Genomic DNA, 26190 nt, shown 5'->3' on the forward strand with positions numbered 1-26190 from the left:
TTTAAATCACATTTTATTTTTCAAATTCAAAAATAACAATTAGCTTTATTCAACATGTTACACATCTCACATATTTAAAATACCATGCTCTATTTAAATATCTGAGTGACAACACTATACAAATAAAATGTTACACAAAATATATTTAAGAAAATGTTTTGGTCTTCCATCTCAACAATAAATAGACAGGCACTTCTACATATACAAAGGAAGCAACCACTATTTAGAATAACTCTTACAAGCAAGATGTGGAAATAGAGAAAATGATCAGAGTTTTGAGAACATGTTTAACTCTACATGAGATATCATGCAACTGCAAAGTTTGTTTCAAAATTCAAAACTCAGGATCTGCACAATTCTAGATTTGCTACCGCTTTACAGGAGAGATCCAAACCATGCTCTCGTAAGCAATGTGCAATTTCAGTTACTTGCATCAAATCAAGCTACCTGACCACATTTAGTGCCAAAACAGAAAACAAGGACTGACCAGAGTAGCTTTTCACGTAAGTAACACCAGCAACAAGTCAGCTTTACCTCACGTATGCTTGGGGCAGGGGGCAGACCTGACTGTACCTACTGCCCAGCCCCAAACAAAACCTGTTCTTCCTTTTCCTTATATATTCAGCTTTTATGGGTGTTTCAAACAGTATTATGCTGTTTTTGATTAAAAAAGCATCACCTAATAAAAGGGTATGTCCCTTCAGACACAGGCTCGCTTTGCATGAAAGATGACTAAGTAAAAGAGAAAATACTGTTCTGGGGTGCAAAAAAGACTGAAAACCATAAATTAAAAAAATTCAGTATTTAAAGTCTCATTAGAGCGTTTCACACTTAAAAGTAAAACTATGTTCCTCCGATTTCTGAATTTTCAATTTACAGTGGTTTCCACACACCCACACACAAACACTACTCAAGGAAAAATTGTCTTCCACCATCACAGTTAATGAAAGATGCACTGTAGTAGGCAATCCCTGTTTCAAATACAGCTACCCAGTCACTGACAGCTAGTTACATCCTTGAAGTCCTTTCTAAAATTAAGACAAATATTGAAACATAATGACTACCAGTACAGTGGAAAAGTCAGGACCAAGTCTTCAAGCCATCCCCTCAAATTTTACTATATTTCCCATTTTCAAAAGTACAGGAAAAAATTTCCAGAGAAAATTAAACTATTAAACAGAGCTTCAATGGTCCACCAAGAAAGTCAGACCCAAACCTGGAAAGTTATTTGGACTTAAGACACTTATGCACATTACTTCAACAATTTAAGTGTGGATCTTGCAAGCGTGTCCAAATCTTAATCATTTCTTGAGGTTTTCTACTATGTACTAACATTAAGTTTGTGTAGGAACATATGTTATTTCTGTATTTCTCTTCAATATCAAATGTTTTGAAGCCTTTGTGTTTTTCCGGAGCAAGCCCAAGTTTCTGAAGGCACATTCCAGTATAAACATCATCAATAGGGTAAAGAAGTACCTGGTCAGATGCGTTATTCAGCCTTAACGCCAGATCACCAGAGTACAGAAACCCACCGCCTCCTGCATATGGAGGATATGAACCTTCATAAACACTTTCTGGGATGTAGTACTTCAATTTTTTTTCTCTGTGAGGTCCAGCATCTTTGATTACATCGCCTATAAATAAGTCTTTGGCTTTGTCCTTTGATAAGCTCTTCAAGTAATCCAGGATCTGATGGGTATTCACAAAAACATCATCATCACCCTTAAATATAAACTGGACATCTGCACAACTGCTGCTGACCCACTTAAGAAACAGCACCTCTTTCAGAGTTAAATTGAAAAAAGTGTCTCTGTAGTTCCACAGCAGAATGTCTTGGTGGGTTTCACTCTCAAATTTTATCATGTCTGAAAGATCAGGGAAATTATCCTCTGGTGGGGTCTGTCCAAGTAAGAAGACCCTTCTGACTGTCACATCGCCGGATATTATTTCCTTGCCCCAGGATTCCCTAATTGCTTGCCTTCTATCAAAATGGGGTGTAAGTGACTTAATAGCCAGCAGCAGAAAAGGTTTATGTTTGCACTTGTTTGGCTGATCCATTAATAATGAATAATTTCTACATCTCAAATAAAGCAGAAAATCTTTAAACCTGTCTGGCAAGCTTGCAAAGTCACTAACCTCTGAAGGTACCCATGGGTCAGGGTCACAGGAACTGAGCACACTTGAGTTAGAAACCAAGTTCTCTTCCACAGTCATATTGGAAAGCAAGGTCAGAATAGGGTTGTAAAGCAGTTCAAGCTTCTGTTGCTGTTTGTTCCAATAAGCTTTGTGAGGAGTGTATTTTCTCCAGAATTTGCTGTGTGGTATAATAACACGGCCTTTTGCATTCTTCTCTTGGCTGCCACTTTTTGAGACTTCCACAATCACATAAATAAAAATGTTTACCATCATCAGAATTCCCAGCAGCTTTAATCTTCTGCGTCCAACACTCATTTCTCATATCTGGAAAAAGAAAAAATTGACAGATATTTAGCCTTCTTCCTATCACGTTCTTGATCTCATAAAAATGCTAACTATTTTCAGATGAAGAATGTGCAAATTAGTAGCCTAGAAAAAGGTTACATCCCCAAAAAAGCAAAAACTAATCTATCTATAACACATGCACACCTACAGCCAGTAGTGGTTTGGCATTTCATCAGCAAAGAGGCTGTTAAGAATGTAAAATTCCCAATTGCTATTGAGGAATTTTACACAGCATTTTACAGCATGTCTAAATTAGCCAGCAGTTTTTGCTCCTCATTTAAGTCTCCTCGAAACACTTGCCTGTATAGTAATTAGAATCTGAGCCCTCAGCTTGGCAAAGGCAGGCAGAGAAACTTTTCTCCCTGCTAATAAGGTGAGCTTAAGGGTATAGAATAAATTGCTATACGATAAGGTCAGTTATTTTAAAATTAAATTTCAAGCTTTTATACTTGCACTCTTATACCTTCCAACTACATAATGGGCAGAGCTGAATTTTAAAGCGTACAATTAGTTTCTGTCCATTTCACTTGGCTATTCCTTGGGAGAGAGACTGACAAAACCAGCCAGCTGCACTGTTAGTATTCAGATCTCTGCAGACAAAAGAGAACACGAGCGTTCATTATTTTTTTTTTTTCCTCTCCAACTGGAAAAGGAAATGAATGGCAGCAGAAAGTGAAAGTGTAGTTATTCCTAGAAAAGAAAGATAAACTAAAAAGAAACCAAAAAACCGTTTCCCATACATGCAAGACCAGGAACAGAAGTGTACCTCTCCGTTGTAGCAAAGGTTATCCTGTGACCTATCTCCAGTTTTTACCGAGACACAAAAATGGATCAACCTCTCTTTCTTCCCCAGGAGCAACATGCAAACAGTGGGTTCCTCTGAAGTAGTGCTCAGCAAACTGTTTACTAGCCCAGGGGTGTATCTATGTTCAAGCTACACAGACTCCAACAAGACCTTCTAAATCAGGAAGTCAGACTAGAAAATAATTCCGAATGAATAACAGTCTGACTAACTTTAAGTCAGATACAGAACTCATTGTCAAAGATGCTTTCATTTGCCAGGAGTATAAATGTTTACTGAAAGACCAGAAAAACCTAGTGAAATAAAAGATTCATAATCACTGCTAAAAGCCCAGCTGTAAACGCTGCCTTAAGAGGTCCTGAAGTCACGGAGGACAGCAGTCAGGAAGGTACACTTCAGAAGGACACCTTGTACTCGCTGCTCTTTTTATCTCCAGCCACTGCCAGACACCTCAGCTACACTGACCCTTAGGTCTTTTCTGGTTACGTTCTTTTACTCCTCAGCAAGTTAAACACAAAGTTTAATAGGAAAAAAAGCAGGTAAATAAGCAGTTATCTTTTTTCCTCATTCGACCCCTGGATTCTCATTAAATCCAAGAGGGGGGAGGGAGTACTTTTGAATTTAAATAAAAAGCCACTCCTAGAAACAATGGACTACTCAGTAAAATCCCTACTCTTTCCTTCATTTGACCTCACATACTACCTGCATCTTTGTATACATTCAAGCCAGATTTATTTTATTTTATGTCCTGTTCTCAGCCAGCCATGGAGTTTGCTGTTCTAATTTTAGTTTTCTTCCATGCCTCGGACAGAAACATACTTGCAATCACTGTCATCATTTAAGCTGAACAGCTGAACTGTTACAAAGCACTGGCTGGCCACACAGAGTTCAAAGAAACATTACCTTCTTTCAACTGTCGCAGCAGCTTCCACTAAAAACACACCGCTATATACTATTTTTCCTTATTTCCCTTTCAGGACACACAAAAGTCCTGGAGAAGTAGCTATCCTGTTTTTTCTACTATTCCATGCAGTTCAGCATGTACATCAGTGCCTACCTGCCCTGTCCTTTATCCCACTTCTGGCTAGAACAACAAATGACATGGTATTTGATCTGTGATCCCAGCCCTCCCCAGACAACAGGGTGAGAAGCTCCCTCCTAGTAATAGCTAATAAACTCAGGATTGTCAAGAGCTCAGCCAGAGCCTGATTTTCCAGGACATCACTACACCGCTCATCTGTTACAGCGCCTAGCTATTAAGTTATGAGTATTCAACACCTCTGTAAGTCATCTGAACGGTTGGCACGAGAATGTTCTGAACACCACGAGACACCATTTGCAAAGACTTTATTTGAATCGCTTAAAATCCTTCAAATCACCGTCTTCTGGGTAAGCATTCAAATTCTGTAACTACAAAACCTTCCTGTTTTTTGCTTGTAGCCGTGCAATCCCCTGCAGCAAACGAGACAGGGATTCTACACAGAAAAAGCTCCATTGACCATGAGACTTGGTAGAACTTTTCATCAGAAAAAGTACAAGTCTGGCAAGACAACAGCGGTTCCATCATATAAAGCACAGTAAATGCTGTCAGTCCCACATGTAACTAGTTCTAGTCTGATTTTCAGTCTCCTTTTTAAAAAGCCATCTAATATTGGTGATAAAAATCAGTATTTCTGAGGAAAGTTAAGAAGTGACATCCAATATAAAAAAATGGATCTATAAAAAAAAAGATTTTTAAGACATGAACACACCCCAGTTTTGCATGAAAGCATTATTCTGTAATCAAAAGCTATCAACATGTGGTTTTTATCAATTTGTTAAGAATATAACTCATTAAGAGTATAAAACCAATACTAAGGGCTACCAAGTAAAAAAAGGTATAAAACCTGCTTTGTTGAAGTGTCCTTTTCCTAAACCAAACACAGGTTGTATTAAACACTTGCTCAAAGCGTTAGATCAAGGTTCCTGAACTAAAAGCAAACAGAAAACTAATCAGACTCCAGAAAGGCTATTTCTATAAACTGAAATAGGATACTCCACCTTGCAATTAATATGTCTTAGCTTTAACCATTACACTTGAAGACAGCAATTGATAAAAGAAGAATGCCAGTTCGGCAATTTCACATCAAGTGAACTGGATTTATCACAAAACGCAGTATTACCACCCTCATCACAATGGGGGTGGGGCATGAGGTGTATGCACTGCAGTTGTAATGCTGTTGCTAGCAGGCACTTTGGGTTTTTTCTTTTGTTTTGGGGTGGTGGTTTGTTTTTTGAGTTTGGGGTTTTTTTTTCTTCTCTCCAAGTAAACACCCACAGCCCATGTCTCAAGGCAAATCTCACTATTTCATCTGCTTTGCTAACACTGCAGCAACTAACCAAAGTGCCAGCATGACGGAGATTTTTGTGCTGGGCGGCTTGCTAAGGAGCGGCATCGCAGAGTTAGAGCAATCCAGACAGATCACAGGAACTTTCTCCTATCCCAGTAACGGCTTCTTCTATGAGCAGTAACATTACAACAATTCCCAGCTACCTCCTTTGACTGCTGAGAATGGAAAAGTTCTTGTACTAGTTTTGCTGAAGAACAGAGATGAGCAGTAGAAAGCAATACTCTTATTTGAAAAATTCCTGCTGCTTTAAGTGTTAAAAAAGAAAAGGCCAGAACACTTAGCTAGCTAGCTAGCATAAAAAGCAGAATGGAAGAATAACACTACATATTGGTAAAGCAAATCACAGTACACACAGAACCTCAGGAATGGAAAATCCTGCAGAAATTTATTCCAGCTTCAGCAGGTAAGGTGAAGAGCGTTACCTACACTCAAAGGTGATCTGACACACAGTTTTTCAATGCCCGTTTTCAACTTCTCAGCTACGCTGATATGAAGACCATTTTAGCAACCAGTTCAGGTTTGTACAAATCATCACATTTCTGCTTATGCAACTTCCAGCTGTGCAGTTAGTTATATGTCAGTATCACTGTATACATGAAGTCCATTTGTTCAAAGCCTTTAGAAAACATCCATGTTGCTAGAAAAAAAAAAAAAGGTTAACATTAATCATATGCTGGATAAACCAATGTTCTCTACAGACACAGTATTTGGAAAGAAACAACAGGGGAAGAGGGAGGAGTGGCCCTCTTCAGCTCCACTCCACTCTTACACTTCACTGCAGTCATAACTAAGGTATTCACAGAAGGGAACAGATTTACGGAGCCACAAAAGCAGCACTGGAGTCAAGAGATGGATGGAAAAGGTAAGCCAGCAAAACCTGGGGAAAAAAAACCAAACAGCTTCACGGTGGGAACTGGCAGCAGCAAACAAGGTGAACCACAAGAGAAGAAGAAAACAGGTATTACAAAGAAGCCATGCGCTACAAGAAAAGATTCCAAACACCCAAAAACACTGAAGTCCAAATAATGTTAATGCAAAATGGCACAACTTGTTTTTAAACTGTATTATTTTATGCTTTATCTCAAGAGTGAATGTATTCCAAAAGCCTGTAAGGAACCTATTCCAAAGTCTAGAAGACTTGGTGTGAAATGAGAAACACAGATTCACTCTCCTGAGCTGGAAGGGACCCATGAGGATCACCGAGTCCAACTCTTGACTTCACACAGGGCAACCCAGAAGTTAAATCATATATCCACAAAAGCACTATCCAAATGCTTCTTAAATATAAAAAATGCACACTCCATCCAGTTCCAGGAATTATTTATACAAGAGGCAGTCTTTTCTGGCAGCAAGAATTCACACAAACAGGGGCTATGATGCCTTCTGACAGAAGGATTACATCTGGAGGAGGCCAAGCTCAAGGTCAAGTCTAAGTACATCTAAGTGTACCAGCTCCTAAGGGCACATGGGATACATCAGTTTGAATTTCTCACATTGGAGTTGGATCCTGCAGAAGAATTCTGATTAGCCCTGTTACAGCCCATTCCCTGTAATGACTTCACAAAATTAGTATGTGAAACAAGTGATGCCAGTCCCAATTTTATTTTTTTTAAGCTGATGCTACTAAGACATTGCTACGCACAAAACCAACCCCAAAACCTCTACAGAGGTATAGCTATAGGAGACAAAAAGGCAGAAGGAAGAGGGAGATGTTGCAAAGTGGTGAAAAAATTGAAGTATACATGTTCAGAAAAAGCAATCCTCCTAGGATAGAGCAACAGAAGACAGCAGATTTGACAGTGCACTAACTAGTCTTCTACAGCAAGATGTCAAGACAAACACACCTAGATTTGCAGTTTGAGTGCAGCCTATAATCAATCCAAACAGGAATTTCTAAAGACTTGGAACTTGCTTCAACATTTAGATTTTGGCAGATACTTGACACTGCCCTGAACTATGAGGTAGTTTTCCTTTCCCACAGTTTTTAAGCAAGGCACTACTTCATTTGAGTTGGAGATGTTACCATAGATGGTAAAAACCTTCAAGGTATGACACACAGGTGCTCTTTTGGAAATACCATCAAAACAAAGGAGGGTATTGATAAGCATGAAAGTAAGGGGCAAACAGATAAACTTTGACAGCAAATCCTACCAATTTTAGCAATGAAGCAACAGAAAAAAAAAAAACCCAAACTCTTTCCTGAAAAGTCAGACCGAGTTTGTAGCTAATTTATATAATTCTGCTTACATTCACCAAAACACCCACCGAGTGTTTAAAATACCAGAGGATTAACTACTTGCTTACACATTAACTGAGGTATCATAAGACAACTTCAGGAACATCACTCTTGAACGGGTAGAACTTTCTTTTATTCCAGGTTTCTATTTTGTAACCCGAGTATCACAGAACCATATAGTCATACAACAAATACCAATCATATTTGTTGACTGTTATTGATGTTTAAGTTCCTAACCAGCAGAGCCTCTTACTAAGATGCCCAGTCGCTGTACATTGAAGCTTCTCCTGCAGCACTCTCCACACCATCCCACCCTCTGTAGAGATGAGTATCTATCCCAAGCTCCCCCTTGCACTGCAGCAAGGGTATTCCTATAGCATGGAATTGAAGAACGAGCCCTCAGAGGGCAGCTACAAAAGGGAAATCAACTGCTACTGCATGTGTCTTAATACCGACAGCAAAGTCATCTTCCCTTGTCTTAAGTACTGAGGCCCATGATAAATCATGCAATCAAGACAGATTGCTGGTGACTATTTAAAACTTAACACCTTAAAAGGTATTACTTCTTATTGCAGAGGGCTCTATCATTTCCCTTTCAAATAAAGGGGTAACTTCCTACCACCACCAGGCACGATGCAACGCAACACTACTCAGCAAGGACCCCTTAAAAGCAGTTTCAGGTCAGCGAGCAGGTTCCTACAGCACAACCCTCAGCAGCGCAAGGCGTTGGGCTGTGTTCGGGAGGCAGCGCAGTGACCTGTGCCGCACTCCACGCGCAGCACAGACCTACCCACAACGCTTCCAGCAAGATGGAGAAAATGCAGCACTCCTGTTCATCATGGAAAGGAGGAAAGTTGCAGGGAGCAAGAGACGGGTAAGACCACAGACATTTTCAAGGTTACAGTTCTGTTTAAAAATATTAAAAATGGCATTTCTAGATGTACCAAGCATCAATTTCTTCACTCCAAGACCAGTCCTTTCCTATTAAAACATTCTTTAATATCATTCATCAGTAAAAGCATAATTTCAAGTCTCAACATGAAAGCTCAATAGCAGTAAAAACAAGCTGTGACTACCAGTGAGCAGTCTAAACAGCAGCGTATCATACAGATCTGCAGCTAAGCAAACCACCCAAAGCAGAACTCCCATAAAACAGCCTGAATATTTAGCACTGACAATTAACAGTTCCCCTGGGAAAGGAACACCAGATAACATGATGCGGACTACCTCAGGTGGCGTTCCTTCCCACACTGCATACAGCCGCATGAGCATTCCTGCACCAGCACAGTGCTCCGCAGCACATGCGGCCATAGTAGCAAATCTGTGCTTCAAGGCACTAAACCAAACCTAGGCACGCTCATACAACCCCACAATGAAAGAAAACCAACTCATTCAGCCAGACTACCTGCCTCAGCCCTCACCTCTTGCAGCAGTTGCAGGCTGTGGAGCCACAAGCAGCTGAACTGATCCAACCGCCTGACCCCTCCTTTTGATGGAGGCTTTCTCCACCCTTTCTGACTCCAAGAACTCAGGCCCAATCCCTCCCTTGCACTGGCTCTGGTGCTCTGCCAGGCCTCTCCATACATCAGTTCACATCACTAACCCAGCAAAAAAACTAACAATGACCAGAGATGCACACCAGATAAACACCACAGCAGCTACAGTGAAAGCGCACAGCAGAGAGAAGGGGAGCAGACAGACATCCCCTCTTCAGCAAGGATGACAACACACCAGGAACTGACTCGTGGTTGTGGATCCATTATCCTCCCTTCCACCCTCTAACAAGAGGCTATCTAGCATGATAGCATGACAATGTTATACTTACACCCTGGTGTAAACAGTCATGTAACACCGGTCTTTGAAAAAATTGTGCAGACACAAGGTAAACCATCTAACTTTTCCACCTCCTTAAAATCTGACAGAAGCCACGACCTTTAACTGCAAATACTTGTACCTTCTACTTGAGGACAGGAGTTATGCTGTATTTTTTAAGTGGGCTGAGAAACATGCCTACATTATTTGACTGCCAAACCCAAGCACTAAAAGTCCATTTACTTACCGGGGCTGACAAAAGATAAGACAATCCTTATTACCTGCAAGTATTGCCCCTACCACTCTACTGGTTCAGGACTAAACTATCACAGACTTGGCAAAACCAAGCTGTAGTTCAGGTATCTAACAGATACTACCACCTTTCTCTCTTTGCAGAGACTAGCTATAACTGGGGCTATAGCAGACTTGGATCTCATTCATTTTGAAGCCAGATAGCCTTATAGCAGTTGTACATGCAGCACAACTGCTGGCAGCGCTAGCAATAGTGCATGCAATAGTGACACTACAGTTCTGAAGATAATTTTAAAATTAAATATGTCACAAGCCATCTGTAGTCCCTCTAACCTCCTGTGAGATGTATTAGTGCTCCTAATACCTCAGTTCTGTTCAGTGAGTCAAGAGATTCCTGGATTGAGCAACAACATAGTTTCAGAAGGTGAAGGTAAGAGCCCCAAGCTGTTACAAAAAGTCTGTGCCATTTCCAGCTTTGAAGAAACTTCAACACTATTTTTCTTCCAACTACAATCGTGTCTTTTTCCCCTCAGAACTTTACACAAGTCCACTTTTACACAATAGTTATCAAGAACATCTTAAGAACTGGCAAATACTCAACAGATACCAGCACTCTGCTTCTGCAGAAGCACACTACTGCAACTCCACTGAATAGCAGTCTCTTTTCTGTGTTCTTCAAACACTACAGTTTGAAACAGCGTTCCAGTTGGAGGAAAGTTACCAAAACACCACCACACTACACAAAGCATCAAAAAGTGCAATGAAATTCAGAGCAGCTGATGTTTATTTTAACATTAGTTTTAATTAATTGCATATACCTGCTTTGAGCCATCTTTCAGAATATTATTTAGTCTTGGAAGGAATTCTGCTCTTCCAATATTTTAATACCAGAAGAAACCAGTGCAACTTGGGCATGGAATTTCAAGATCCAAGTAAACTGCAAGACTGGAGAAGGACGTGCTTGTGTTTTCCTAAAATACTGGCCAAGGCATAAAGAGCTATACAGAGCTTGAACAGAAGCCAATCTATTCTGTTTCCCACTAGTTATCTTCAGCACACTTGCACATTTTGCTCAAACCACCCCAACACACAAACAAAAAACCTCACCCCCCAAAAAAGCAACAGTGCAGCATTTCTCTATTAAAACCACACACACCCTGGTTTTCTGTTATAAAGTATTAAGAGGGCCAGGAATTTCATTTGAACCATGTTTAATTACTGTTACTGAACCTAATTTCACTTGGTCTAATCCCTCTTTGAACCCATTTATATTTTCAACTTGAATTCTACTGGTGATGAACTCCTCAGTTTTTGACACAGACAGAAACTGGAATGACTTGCTATTCTATAACCACACAAGAGAGGAACCCTTAGAAAATACAACATAAAAAAAATGCTGTTGTTTTCTTTATGTACATTTACCATACCAGCTATATAACAAACCTTTATCTGTCCTCTGTTCCATCTTTGCCGCAATAAGAAGTCCTAGTCATTTTACTTCTGCAACTATTCTGCACTTCTGACTAACTTTGTCTCTGCTCCCCCGGCCCCCAGGTCATTTTTGATATGGCAACAAGAAGAAAAAGCACGCAGTACTTAAAGCTCACAAATACAAATTGGTACAGACTATTTTAGAGCTGTATATCAATGGGAGCTGGTATAAGGCACAAGCCAGGCAGTACACTCAGTCTTGCTAAATGTAATAAGGAGAGAGAACTACTTTTGAAATAACCACAAAATTTGAGAGAACTCTTTCCCACACACATCTCAGGGCATTTCCCCTTAGCTTAGAAAGCTTTCTCATTTAAAACATCCACATGTGTAACTGGTTGTCCAAGACCCTCATGGCAGGTGGATGATGCTGAGATTTTGCCAGTTAATTTTTCAGGAAAGCCATCACTGTCAGGTGACTCGTATGAAGCCGGATCTTCTCTGTTTCCAGCATCCACAAGTTTCACCACTAAAATTATCACTAATCAACACTTATTTTGGCTGTCTGGTAAAAAGATTAACTGGCCCTAAAGCCTCAGTGTTCCCAATATGACACTTGACTAATCTGTTTATTCCCAGACCACGCTTTAAAATTTAAGGGAATGAAGCATACTGTGCACAGAATCTTAGATGATTTAATCATTTTTGTACTGCACTTTAAAAGTTACTTTGCTCATCTTATCCATGCCGTAACTCTTTTCCCAAACGGATTCTGCCCCTCTCTTTTGAGATGGGCTGATGAAAACAAGTAGTAAAATTCTCAAATAAAATCAATCTGAAACTGCCGGTGTGAAAGAAAATTGTTAGACAGCTGCCAGTCTTCCAATGAAACAAGCATTTTTATGGTCATCTGCTCAGTTCACCCTTTGCCTTAAAGATCCTGCTTCCTTGTTAGTCACCATTTTCCAGTCCACCTAACCCTCATCCATGCACTCAGCTGCTTCACAAAGTAGCTTTACAGTAGCTGCGATAATAAACTTGGTTCCTCGTCATCTTCACCCTGCTTTATCTTACAGGTTAGAAACTCACCACCATCTTTTCAAGTCTGAAACTGACACACAACAATTGAAGCCTCTTATGCAAAATAACCTCCAAACCTCAAGCCCTGGAGTTACCTAGGCATAGGGACAAAGCTCTCCACTGTCCCCCCCTTCCCTGACAGCCCATTTGTAGCCCTATTCCTACAAAAGGGTTTTCAAATATGCTCTTGTTCTTGCTGTGAAATAATGACTCAGCTTCACTGACATGCCTCAAAGTCCAGGGTGTGTGTGTGGCAATTACAAGAACTGCAGTAGTGGCAATACTGGAGCTACTACCTACAGACTTCAGAAAATAACTGCACTGTTCATTCTTAACTCATTTGGCACATCACATCTGCACTCACAGGGTAAGAGCTTAGACCCAAGCTTCTAAAAATATGTTGACTAAACATATGTCTGCACAGAGATAGGTGAAAAACCCTGGTTTCCAACTGAAAGGTGTTAAAAAAGGAAGAGATACAAACTGTTGCAGCTTCCCCAGGCAGAAAACTTCTCACTCCATGCGGCGCTTAATCCAGTATCCTACAGAAACTCTTCAGTTTTTGTTTTTTAGTCATTAATTTCTTTAGTCTTGGGTAAGACAAGACGATCTAATGAGCATGTACTATTCAATCCAATGGTAATTAACTGGCTGGAATAAAAATCTTTAAAACATTGGCATGTAGTATCCCACAAGGCCCATTGTTTTAATTAACAAAGTGAGGCCTGCAAACTACTTTCAGCAACCCAAACTTCTGCCATCAGCCAAGGAAAACCTACAGTGAAAATCAAATAATGTCTTTCTGAAATTTGACTGACTTTATCAAGCACTAAAGCAATAATCCGTATCTCAGCACTTCCCTTCTCATTCATTCCTACAGGAGCTACCAAGGAGCTGTTCCAAGAAGCCTATGTGGATTATGTTTCCTAAAGTGGACTGAGTGCAGCAATTAAAGAATAGCCTCAGACAGCCCGTAAAGTGGGAACTAACATCACCAATGCATTTACTACTTTGTAAATTACAATGATTTTGTAAGAACATCTCATGAAGGTTATTACACAACACACAAATCTGACAAACGCAAGAGAACATAACTTCATGCTTTATAGAATCCTAAGTGCAGCAGTACATAAAACACATGGCATTTTCTCTACATACAATCTAGAACTGTAATTCACAGCCTTGTTTTGTGAACCACTGTCAGCTTACAGAATAGAAGTTACTGTTGTAACTACAGAACAGGTAAATATTTTTCTGCACACAGGTAGATAGTGACTGTCATCAGGCACCATGTAAATACACCAAAATGGCTTTAATATGTTAGTTATACCATCTCATTTGTTTCCTATGATCCACAGGACAACTTCCAAATACTCTAGGCAGCTGCTTCCAAAAAAACCTGTGCAATTACTACAGAAGGAAGGCACAAAGACAATAAAGTCGTTGTGCACACCACACAAGCTATCATTCTGAAGCGAAAGAACAAAGCAGGACTCCACTTGCAGCCTCTCTCAAACTTCATCCAAGCCACACAACCACAACCAAGTAAAGAGAACACGTTCCAACAAGGTTCTTCTGCAGTGTAAGCCAGATTTGACCACGCTCCACCACCAAGTCTCCAAATCACATGGATTAAGAATCAGTCTTCATCAGGTAAGAACATCATCCTACAAGCTTGTCAGCAGACAAAAAGATTATCACTGAAGCCAACTCCTTTAGGAGCCACGCAGACAGACCCTGCAGCTATCCAAAGCGATCTGTGAGCACTACATTTACATTTCTCAGAGTACTTACTACCTAATGTCAGCAGGTTTATTCTCTGCAGTCCTGCTTCTCAAAGCAATCAGATAACACAGAACATTTAAAGGAACTGCTCAAAACAGTTATGTTATGATGAAACTCTGCTGCTGCTGCTAGAAAAAGGTGGGAAAATCCCTGCTATGCTGAAGCTTGTAAAAGCGTAACAAGAAACAAAATTCCCTGCCCCTAATAGCCTACTTGACTGCTGTCCCGAGACTACTGCTAGCAGCATTTGACTGTGGTATTAAGACTGAATAGTCCTTTCATTTACTGCTGAATAAGTTCCGAATATCAGAATCCCAAAATCTTCAGAGTAAGTTACACTACTCCTATGTTTCCTGTCACCATTCTAACTAATTTTCCAGGTGCTTCCCTCCCTCTAGCCCCTCTAGTAGGAAAGAGAAGTTTAAGAATGTCACCTTTTAAGGTACACTAGTTAAAGTAAGATCTATGAAACCAGAGTTCTGTTGACTTCATATTGCTGCTTAGAAATACTGCAGCAACACCCACAATGTTCCCATCAGGTTACCTTTACAAAGGACAATAAAAACTTTAACTTCATTAAAACCAGTTTATGCAAAATTCCTGCCTGACAAAATACTTACAGATAGTGGCGATCTAGTGGTATCTCTTCCATCTCAAATCAAACATACCCAACCCTGAATCTAAGTGATAAAAGTCACAAAACCTTCAACTGGAGTGTGATGTATTTTTTCATCCAATTAGAAAGTCAGCTACCAGTAAATCACTCTGAACATCCCAATCCTGTCAGTAATTTTGGTTATTATAGGTGTGTCTCAGAACAGTTCTGGGTTTAATTAAGAATATATTTAAATATTGTGTACCTATTTAAATCAATGCAAGTTAGGCTAAATTTGTTTTTTTTTTTAACCTGTTAATGTTAAATCCTTGGATCATCTGAAAGAACGTTCAGTTCATATTTGAATTGTTTCAAGTGTTCCCACAGAAGATCAAGAAATATGCAAGAAAAGCCCTCTTTATGTCATTATGAAAAGTCTTCTGCAAACTCAATCCCAAGTTTACTGTATATTCCAATTCTACTGCTATAAACTACTTGAGTTTGGTCATGATTTTCTAAAGGGATAACAAAAAAACAGAGCTCCACAGGAACACCACACTTATAATAAGGCAATTTAAACCATGACAGTATCCCTACAAATTAGTACATGTTGCTAATATTACCATGCTCTACTAGCATACCTGCAGCCACATTAAAAGTCTATGAAGGTGTTCCTAACTGCACATAAAACATCCAAACAAAACTTGTGATAAAGTTTGATTTCTTTGTTTAGAAGTAAAAAGCATTTGGGCTGTTGGTTTTGGGTTTTTTTCTTTAGTAACTGAGATTTCGTACTGACAACTGAGGGCAAGAACTCAACTTGCTATAAAAACTAACATTAAAGGTTAATACCTCAGTATTTTGAGGGCCCATGGTAGTGATGAGTGATCTGGTTTTCCCGATCCAGTATTAACAACAACAACAAAAAATAAAAATCACATCATTCTAAGGTCAGTTCAAGCTTTAGGATTATGACATTGTGCAATTTGTTAGGAATAACTCAGAGGTGCCAGCTTCTGACTTACATACTTCAGCACCCCTGAAAAGGCTCCTGCTTGAACAAATAGTAAATTATGAATAATCAAGAGAAGAGGTTTAACTGAGTGGCAGCAGAAAAATACTTCTTGGAAGAAAAATTGTCATTCATCACATCGATTACAAATCGGGGGAAGTCAGGGAGTATACAGTTCTGCAGCAGTTTAAAACAGCTTTAGTCTCATGGCTGACACATTTCTGTAATTCATTCCTTCCCCTATAAACTGCAGAGTCCTATCCAACCTTTACAACGATATGACTGTGGCAAGTCAGTTCAGGGAGCTACAGAGGACAACCAAAAACTAACAATAAAGCAGCGGTAACTTTTCAGCCAGCTCATGCCACCAGACTTGCTTGCTGCTGTGCTGCACGAACACCAGTAACAGTGCAGGAGAAGACGCACACAGCGCAGACCCACAGCAGATCCCATTTTTCATCAGTGTAAACTTTCACGTACCAGCACACTGCCGCTGCAGCCCTGACACTGCTCTGATCTTGCTCCCGCCTTCACCCACAGAGGTCCCACAGGCAGGGCCAGACAAGCACCAACACTGGTCCTCCAAGAAGCAGCCAGCCTTTAGGCAACCTCAACCCTAACAAGACACACCCTGAGGTTTGAATTTCCCTTAACTTTTTTTTGTAATCAAGTCAGTGGGTTAGCTATTGAACCAGCATGACCCACCCTCCTAGTGTGGTCTGCTGTTTAAGGGGTTCGTTTTGACTTATTGTGTTATCTTCCTGCAATTACTAGAAAACCAAGGAAGTAGATAACGAACTACCTTCCTCCCAGATATCAGTACTTGGATCAATGCTAGTTCTGGTAATGAAGAATGGGCAAGACACTGCAACCCTGACTGATATTTTCAAAGAACGTTTAAAAAGACAAAGTCTGCTGGGCAGGCACAGTCTTACTTTTGTGCTGTATTTGAAATAAAAAAAGGTGATTAGTATACCTATTCAAGATGCAGATAACCATAATTTCCACAAACAAGACAATTCATCTCCTCCTGACATCTCTTCCAGCTTAAAACTAGTGATTAATACAGCCTTAACCATATTCCAGCTACCTTTATGCCGGCATAGAGAGCATCCAATTCTAGCCAACTAGCAAGTCTGTCCTCTAACACTATACCTCAAGTTATCAAAACCGTAACTCTACTTTGTCTTGTTGCCTGTGTTAAGACGGTCAGACACATGCCACACTACCAAAAGCTATGTTTCAAAAGCAAGGAGGGTCTAACTTGGTATGCCTGATGAAGTTACTGCCCCTGATGACCACTGACTGCCTTTTTCAGTTAAAAATAAACAGACACTGCTTTTCAGTTTGACTTCTATGAGTTGCTACCTTTGCAGCCAGTGGCTGGGTGATGGATACACAGCTGGGACAGTCATCTTCTCAGCCATGTCAAGTCACATTACCCTGCAAGAGTTATGTGGTTACTCAATCAAAAGTCAATTCAAACTGAATATTCAGGTCAGAATTCCAGGATCTGCCTCTGAATTTATAGCACTGAACTCAATAAACGTTTACAAACAAAAATCTGCATTTTTAAATGCAAATATGTGGGGAAAAAACACTTTTACTTTTAATTGCTTTTGGTTTCAAGGGTAATTTACAAGTACAGGAGGGAAAAAAAGCTTTTTATCTTTCTGAAGGATTCATTTAGAGTTCAGAAAATCTATGGAATTGTAATTAGGGAACTTCATTTTCCTCTTTCAAACTCGTAAAATGCAAGATAGGACAGAATGAGATCTGTATCAAGTTTAAGGAAAATGAGAACAGTTTCAGGCAGCTGAGGATGCATATAAGTACCAGGAGGATTTTGTAAAAGATCTTTAAGCAGGTTAGGCAGCTAACTCCCATTTTTGTTAATGGTTGATAAGCACCTAACCCCATTAGAGACTGTTAAATCCAAGCAGAAACATCTTCCCTACCTGTTAGCTGCACACCAATGTGAAGCATCCACTTAGTGTAAATCAACTTTAAGCTGTTCTGCATGTCTTTTAATTGCTTTTATTCAAAGGCAGATCACCAGATTTTGCAATGACGCTCTCCATCCCAAAGACAGCCGTTACCATTTTCTAACATCCGAATATCAGATTAAAAAATACCATTGCTCAAGCAAGATGAAACAGCATTAAATTCAGGACACAGCCTGACACTCAGCCACACTGCTCCTGGAACTGAATTTAAAGAGCCCGTCCTCCCCCGGCCCCTGAACCCCCGCATTTGCGCCGCTCGCTGTGACATTACGCACAGCCCCGCAGACAAGCACAGCGGTTATTTCTCACCCCCTGGGCTCCTCCGTGCAGGTCACCACCCAGCTGCGCCAACAGCTGGGCCAGCGGCGCGGGGGCGCAGCCAGGCAGCCCCCCTCCCCCCCGGCAGCGGGATGTTCCCTCCCCCCCGCACACACACTTGAACTCGCGATGCCGCACCGCTACTCGCCGCTCATAAACCACGGAGAACTAATCTCTTATGGGAAACCAACGAAGTTAGTCCTCTACCAAAGAAAAATATCAAGATTTCCTGCTCGCTTGATTTAGGTAGCTGACTTAAAAATTGAGTGATTTACTCAATTCAATTTCAGAGTAACTCATCTGTGATCTTAAGATGAAGCAGCTGCTAAATTTCAGAAGTTATTTACAAAGATGAACAAACCTACTTCCAAATTAAATGCTTTTCAACCCTTACTATTGTATTTCTCTCAAACGACAAAGCTTTCTTAACCAACTGCTGATGAAATTGTTTCATCAATTCTCCCTTTGAAAATCTCAGCACCACACCCATCACACACTGGGATTCTTTTCCTTATTTAAGTACTAATTACTTCTCATGAGACACCAGTTCAATCATTCTTTCGCACAAGATGTTTTAATGATCCAGTCTTTTCACTGGGTTTTGCATGATCTGGAGACTTGGGGCCGTTTACTTACTTGTCTCTTAAATCCTGGAAGGCCCAATGAAACTGGTGAAAGGTACAAGAGAAGTGCAGGATCGAGCCAAAGATACCAGCCAGGTCTTCCTATGCGCAAAGCAAAACGGGCCTAACCAGATCCCACATATTTATTCACCAGCTTCTGGTTTGAGACTTGTTCGCTCTGTACTAAGATGATGGGAAGAGCCTGTATTTCATTATCATCTTTTCTCGGCTGTTTTTTGCTGGGTTTTAAACACATGAGGATTGTGCAACGTAACTGTGAAGTAGTAGCAAAATGATAAAAACATTCACATTATGTTTGTGAGGTCAGAACACAGCATAACGGGGAGATTACATTAGCAATTTTTGTTAACTGCACTCACAGGCATAAATTCTCTAAATCATGTGAAGCACTTGTCTGAATATAGCCTACAACACACTAGAAACATCAAACACTAATCTTGTGATTCCTCATGCACACAACCGTAATGACTGCAGCTCCTTCCTATACTAATTGTTAACACTTTGGTTAAAAATATTTTACCATAACCATTAGGGATTAAAATTGAGCTAATGTGAAAAAGACTATTAAGTTTAAATCTGAAAGCAAATCGATGCCTGCTTGCTTCAAAATTACTTATGTACTTCTACTGTACAGTAATAGAAAATAAAAACATACTAGGAAAAAAAATCCCAAACTGACAACCTGTGAAAGGGACAAAGACCGTCTCAAGTTTTTGGAAGGCGATCGATCTTAATGGCCTTCTAGAAACATTAACACGAAAACCAGACATGTTAAAAGGCTCATTATTTTAATGAAATACATCTTTTTTTCTACATTCTGTGCTCTCTACAAAAACATCTTATTAAAATCTTGCTGCCACAATAAGTATACTCTCGTCAACAGCTTTCCCCCAGCCCCCTCTGGCCTATCCTTGACAAGTTTTAGAACTAAACAGTTTAAGAAACTGTGTGGCAAACCTACAACAAACCTACCAGGCCCTGCTATTCGAAGTGCAGATGCTTCAACTGAAAAGAAATTAATGAGATTTTTACAGCAGGAAACAACTAAATCCAGCAAAATACAGAGACCTGAAACATCAAACCTTGATGCATTTCTGACAGAGCTGCTCAGGCACCTTCCATCAAAACACACAAGCCTGACAGCACACAGAGAAAGCCCACCAAGTAACTACCTCTGTGAAGTTTCACAAGCTGTCTGAAGCAAAGATTTTTACAAGATAATTTGATGCATACTTACCAAAAATTAAGTAATCTGCTGAAAAAGAACAAGTTACCAGAGAAGTTGGCTGAGGATTTTAATTGATACTGTTCAATCTTTTCCCTCTCCTTTAGTTAATTTGGAGAAAAACATGGCTATCCAGATTTCAGTCAAGCACACATTATCCACGACAAACCATCCCTGCTTCTTGACTGTTGTGATAACGACAATATTGGCTATGGTAGCAGACATATGACTATGTCCCATGTTTCAACACGATCAGCACTGACAGAGACTGTCTTTTATCACCACCATTTGTTCTTCTTCAAGTGGTTGCACACAGTCAACGGGAAAAATCACTATCATAGCTGGTCCTGTTACAAAAATAGCTGCACCAGGTGGCAGTAAAATGACAATTGCTAAGTGTCTTGGCATCGACAAGTCACCATGGAGGAGTACTCCTCTGAAAGGCTTCATTCTCCCAGGAGTCTGATGGGTAGGCAAGATGAAGACTCAAACACTGCATTTTTTTTGCTCTATACACAGTGTAACTTCTCAATGCAGACAACTGCATGTATTTGTCAGCACAGAACACAAAACCACTTTACCCACTTCTCATTTTTCATTAAAGCCTCTCTGAGCAAGGACTACTTTTATCCTGTTGCCCTCAGCAGCATCTTCAATACCCAGAAGTATTTGAAAAAATGTAAAAGCAGCTATCAGGCAATAATAATAAAATTTCTGACCACCAGTGACGTTGTGGTCATTAGGAACAATCTCTAGGGAGAATAGCAAGCTGTACCTATTATGAGACAGGGTACTGGACAGCCAGCTAGCACTCCCAGTCATCTAATGCATGAGCTTCAAAACAAGTCCCTTCAGCTGCATCACCTTGCTGCTGTACCTCGTTTTCCTCCATTTTCCTCGTCTATTTATAGTACATGGGAAAAGAAACAAGAAAAAATATCTGAGCAAAACCAGCTTACAGATGACAAAATTACTTAAAACAAATTCTAATTTTTGATCCCTGTATGCAGTGTCTGTAGCTTCCTTATAGCTGTACAACAGTAACGCACAACATCTCAGGTAGAAAGTCAAACGTTCAAAGCAAGCTGCAAAGTCAGAGTTTCCTTTAAGTCAAAAGACTGATTCTAACCGAAAGCATTATATTTTTCAGTATACGACAAACATTCTGTATTTTAATTCACCTCCATTGCAATACTGGTTTTTTAAAGAGTCTATTCTCTTTTCACATTCCTCACCGCCCAGGAAAAACACATTAGAAATTACATCTGCTGAACGAGAAAAGCTGATTCTCCGTTTTGTTGCCTCCACGCATTTGGTAATAATTCAGAGCTAATCCAGCTCCTCCGGTGGTTCCAGCAGGCACTAGGCTGGGTCACTGGGGTGACAAGGTAGCCCTGCCAGCAGCCAGCTCTGGGCTAGCCAGCTGAACAAAGCTGCAACTGTACCACTCACCCGGGTGTCATCTGCTCCCTGCACCCCACCCGCAGACAGCATGAAAATCTGACGCAAAAGCGGAACTGCAAGAACATGAAACCAACCTAAGCAACTTTAAGAGAGAACTGAATTCGAGGCTGTCTTTAAGGCAGGGGAGGAATAATTAACCAGAAATTTCCTCAAAGGAGAATGCTATAATCATGTTTCCTCAACAACTTTCAGATTACATATTTAGCTGTAATTTTATGCATGCATCCTTCCACGTCCAGATTGAACGCTTCTCTACCAAAAGCCACTCTCTGTGCCCAAAATAATAATAAAAAAAAAAACAAACGGCAACCCCCCCCCCCCGCACAACCGAACCAAGTAAACTCTTTTAATTTGCATACTTAAATATTAATGTTTAACAATCAACTCCAACAGCACCGAGCATTTTGGGAAGCGGGACTAAAGGGTTACTCGAGTAACTTTCACCGTAATTTTTTGCAGGATGACTAATGGATTGTGAGCTGCAGTTTGGCCACGATCACAGGGAGTAACCTCAAGTCCCCCCTGACAGGGTACAGTACGCCTCAGGAAGTTTAGAGGACTAAAAAGCATAACCTCGTGAAGGAGCACACATTCGGGCTCCAGCCAAAAGAACATTCTCCTCCTTTCAGGTTCACCAAAGTCCACGCTTCAGAGGCACCACCTCAGCACTACACCCTAACAGCAAGGCTCCAACGCCGCAGATATTGATAATTAACCCGCCGGGTTAGCGCTGACCAGGGGCCCAGCGAGCCCAGCGCCGCCGCCCGCAGACACCGCGGCGGCCGCCCCGTCCCCCCCCCCCCCCCGCCGGGGAGAGCGCTGCAGCAGCACCCGGCACTGCAGCAACGCTACGCCTCAGGGTTTTCCCCGGGAAAAAAAGCTCACAGTTTCAGCATCTACTCCTCCTCCCCACTTTTTTTTTTTTTTTTTTTTGGTTAAAAAAAAAAAAAACCGACGACAAACCTACGGTCGCTAGCTGGGCTGCGCTGGCCCAAGCTTCGCCCGTGCCGGCAGCCTGCGCCGCTGCCCCCCGCGCCGAGTTTGTTGCAACATGTGCCGGCCGCGATGCTCCGCTGCGCCGGGGATCTCGCTCCGCGCGGTTTAACCCCACCCTTGCCACCGCCTGTCACCTCCCGCATCGGGGGGGGGGGGGGGGGGGGGGGGGGGGGGGGAGGAGACAGCAACAACGGAAAAAAACCAAAATCCCCAATAAATACGTATCTCCCACCGGCCTCCCCCCACCGTCAGCCTGTAGCTGTCAGTACAAAAATAAGCTGAGAGCTACGAGGAGGAAAAGCCTCACGATCTGGAAAACAAGGGCAGGCACGAATTAAGCTGAAGAAATGATTGTTGTTGTTGTTGCTCCCCGCCTCTCCCCAGCCGCCCTCGCAGCGCCGACCCCCGCCGGCCCAGGCGGGCAGCGCCGGCCGAGCCCCCCGCGCACACGTACCTTGCCAGGCTGCCGCGGGTCGCCGCCGGGGTTCTGGCTGCCGCCGCCTCCACATCCACCATGCTTCTGCCCGGCGGCGGGCTGCCTCGGCGCGGCGGGGGTCCTTCCCCCCCCCGGCCTGCCGCCCTACCGCGGCCCCATGCCACCGCGCTCCGCCAGCCGCTGCGGCGGGCCGCGGGCGGGGGGCTCCGCACCTGAGGGGCGATGCCGGGGCGGCCGCGGAGGGTTCGTCCCGTCCCGCCGCCGCTCTTCTCCTCAGGACCGGCCGCGCTCCGGCGGAGGTGCGAGCCCGCGGCGGGGGGTGCGGGGCTGGCAGCGAAGAGGAGCGAGGGGAAGACAAACAGCCCAGCGAAGCGCTGCGGCTGCGGGGAAGACGCCGCGGCCGGGGGAGCGAAGCGCCTCACTTGTTGCCCTGTGGCGGCGCGGCGCGCCCGCCTTCCCGCCGCCCGCGCGCCGCCCCCCCGCCCCGGGGGCTGCAGGGCGTGGCGCGGGGCGGGCCCCGAGCGCGGCGCACCCGCCGAAGCCCCGCCCCTGCCGGCCGGCGGCGCAGCGGATTGGCTGGTTGGGCGGCGCGGCGGGGGTCTCCGCGTTCCCTTCTGGTCCCGGTTGTCCCCGCGGTTGCCGGACTGTCGCGTCTCTGAGGCGGTGAGCGGGCGGGCGGAGGTCTGGCACGGCGGCTTCGGCAGCTCCTTCCCCCGCAGGATGCAGCCTCCCCACCACCACCCCGCCTTTGACACCGTACAGCGTGGGGCAACGCGGCCTCGCCACCCTGTCCCGCGGGGCCGCCTCCGAGCCCAGCGCAGCCAGCGCCGCGCCCGCCACCTGCCGCCCTAGCGCCCGCCCGCAGCCCCGCCTCCGGCCCGCCATGTTCTCCCTCGACGCCTCCACTGCTTCCTGAGGTAAAACACCCCGAGAAGGGGGAGGCGGTGTCCCCCGGGTGTCCACAGACACCTAGAGCTGGCTGCAAAACCCACTGTGTCAGCCGGGACCTCCCGCCCAAAGAGGAGGGTGCTGGGTTTGGGGGCCATTTCCACAGGGGGGAACAGCGTTTGACCCGGCAAACACCAACACGTTCACGTCTGCCAGCTTCGGTGGCAGGAGGAGGTGAGGTGGCACCTCCTTCCCTCCCTCTTGCAATAATAAAACATGTTTTCTGAAGTAAATGCCTTCTAGTTTTACAGGCTGTCAGCCTCTAGTCACAGGGATAGCTGGTCGCAGTCACAAAATGTCTTTTTGACAACATTCATTCCTTCTGTTTTTCCCCACACGGCATCAAGCAAAATAGGAAGACTCCCAGCCACGCTGAAAAATGCTATTCCACATCTTTTTTTAACATTTCTCCTTTTTAAGAATGGTAATTGCAACTTGCTCAGCTTTATGTGGTGGTCCACAAAGCTGCCTTTTTTTTTTTTTTTTTTTTTTTGAGTCCAGGAGGGAAAACAAAACTGGCTTAGGCTGTCAGTGCTTCCCTTAGTAAACAAGTTTCTGAGAGTTCCAGATTTTGGAAATTTGCCCTCCAGAGATGATACTAATCATGCATGACTCACTCGTAACTAACCCTCTGTTTTTTTTGTTGTTTGCTTACTTGCTAAGTTGATGAGACTACAAATCCTAGCCAAACATCACTGTTGAAACAAACTAGAGAAAATCTCCAAGACCCAGGATGCTTACTGAAATAAAACATAAAAATGTGTGCTGTTACAGCAAGCAGAACGGTCTTCAGTCTTGTCATGGCCAGATCAATAGCAACCAGCAGCCACATTTACAGTTCCCATGGAGTGTGAACCTCACAGCTTTTTGTCCTGTACAGGAAGAAAATTAACACATGCCATTTGTTTCTATTTTTAGCACCTGTGTTCTCAATCCAATATAAGGAGAGGCCCAACCAAAGCAATTATGTCAATGCCACCTGGCACGGTCATTTAAAAACTGTTTTCACTGCAAAGGCAGAGGTAAAGCATGTTGCCGTGATCCATGAAAATACATGTTTAGGCACTTCCATTTTACAGTGCTCATTTTCGCCCAGACTCAGTAGCTGATGCGCACAGCTGTAGACATGACTGGTTTTGTAAACAGCATGAGTACCCATGGCACGTACTGAGCTCCCCGTACTCTGTGTCATTAAATATGGGAGGCCCTCCCATAGAAAACCTGCAGCCAGTCTTCTGGAGCTGCTCCAAAATCTTGTTCAGGAGTCTGGAAGGAATGTCCCCATCCATGACGCACTGGGAGGAACATTGCATATTTCATTCATCCCTCTTCAAATATTTATATATGTACTTCACGTTAGCGTAAAGCTGTCCTTTTCATCCAAGTAGAAAGACTACAGCAAAGGCAGGAATTACGCTAAATCAGCAAGCATCTCTGTCCATTAAGTAACGTAAGGCTTGAAAGGTGAATTAAGCGTCTGGCAGCTAGAAGCTTGGCTCCACCAAACAGAAGATTTCATAACAATATGTTTTAAGATCAATTTAAAAAACAAAAAGGAAAACAAAAATCAGCTAGAACAGTGCGTCATGTGACACTCGGTGCTAAGGAGCCTGAAAAAACACTTTAAAGCTGAAAGGTTTGGGCAGTGATGAAATGGTCTGCTGTCTTTGAGGGAAAGACATTTCTCCCTCGTCCTGATCCCACACCCAAACCATGCCTGCTCCTCTGTAATCGCACTGACTCAACTCATCACAGGGCTGCATTGTGAAACCTTGAGGGGGGGAGGTGTTTTAATCCAAATATATTCCCTGATCCAGTCGGGATCCCCGATCAGCCTCAAAAATTAGCCGAAAGGGAGAAAATACCTAGAACTGACATTGTCACTGACCACAGCGTATCTTCAAACCACTGCCTAACTGTGATGCCCCTGCCATGCTTGGTGCAGCTACACCCCAAAAATCCCAGCAAGTGGTAAGGCAGGAGCTAGTTTTCCAGCCCTGCTCCCCTGGGTGCAGGCAGCTCAACCTTCCTGGAATCTGTGCGTCACGCTAGGCAAAGTGTGAAGCCTGGGGAGGTTTCTTACCTGATGCTGCCAATTAACAGGTCCCAGTATGAGTAACCGTGAGCGTAGCACCGTTCCGGGGCAGGGGCTGCAGGGCTCCAGCACTCCTCAGCCTGCTACAGCAGCACGAGAACTGCTGCAGCTCTAAACTCAAATTTTCTCTGTCAGTCATCAGGTTTCATAAAGTCTCATTAGCACAAAGCAATCCCATGAAG

At 42.8% G+C, this 26190-nt stretch overlaps 1 protein-coding gene across 7 annotated transcripts; it reads right to left on the minus strand.

Annotated features, from left to right (window-relative positions):
* On the minus strand, positions 1-26190 carry B3GNT2 (UDP-GlcNAc:betaGal beta-1,3-N-acetylglucosaminyltransferase 2). Of its 7 annotated transcripts, none has more exons than XM_040598535.1 (3): positions 25997-26189; positions 6100-6310; positions 1-2460 (listed from the first exon to the last, which is right to left on the minus strand). In XM_040598535.1, exon 3 carries the CDS (start codon positions 2449-2451, stop codon positions 1258-1260), a length of 1194 nt encoding a protein of 397 aa, XP_040454469.1. In that variant the 5' UTR covers positions 2452-2460; positions 6100-6310; positions 25997-26189; the 3' UTR covers positions 1-1257. The 7 variants fall into 7 exon arrangements, with proteins under 7 accessions (XP_040454469.1, XP_040454466.1, XP_040454471.1 ...); XM_040598532.1 differs by lacking the exon at positions 25997-26189 and adding an exon at positions 22984-23451; XM_040598537.1 differs by lacking the exon at positions 25997-26189 and adding an exon at positions 22984-23451 and having other exon boundaries at positions 6096-6310.

Source organism: Falco naumanni, chromosome 6 (assembly GCF_017639655.2).
Source record: "Falco naumanni isolate bFalNau1 chromosome 6, bFalNau1.pat, whole genome shotgun sequence".
NCBI classification, from domain to species: Eukaryota; Metazoa; Chordata; class Aves; order Falconiformes; family Falconidae; genus Falco; species Falco naumanni.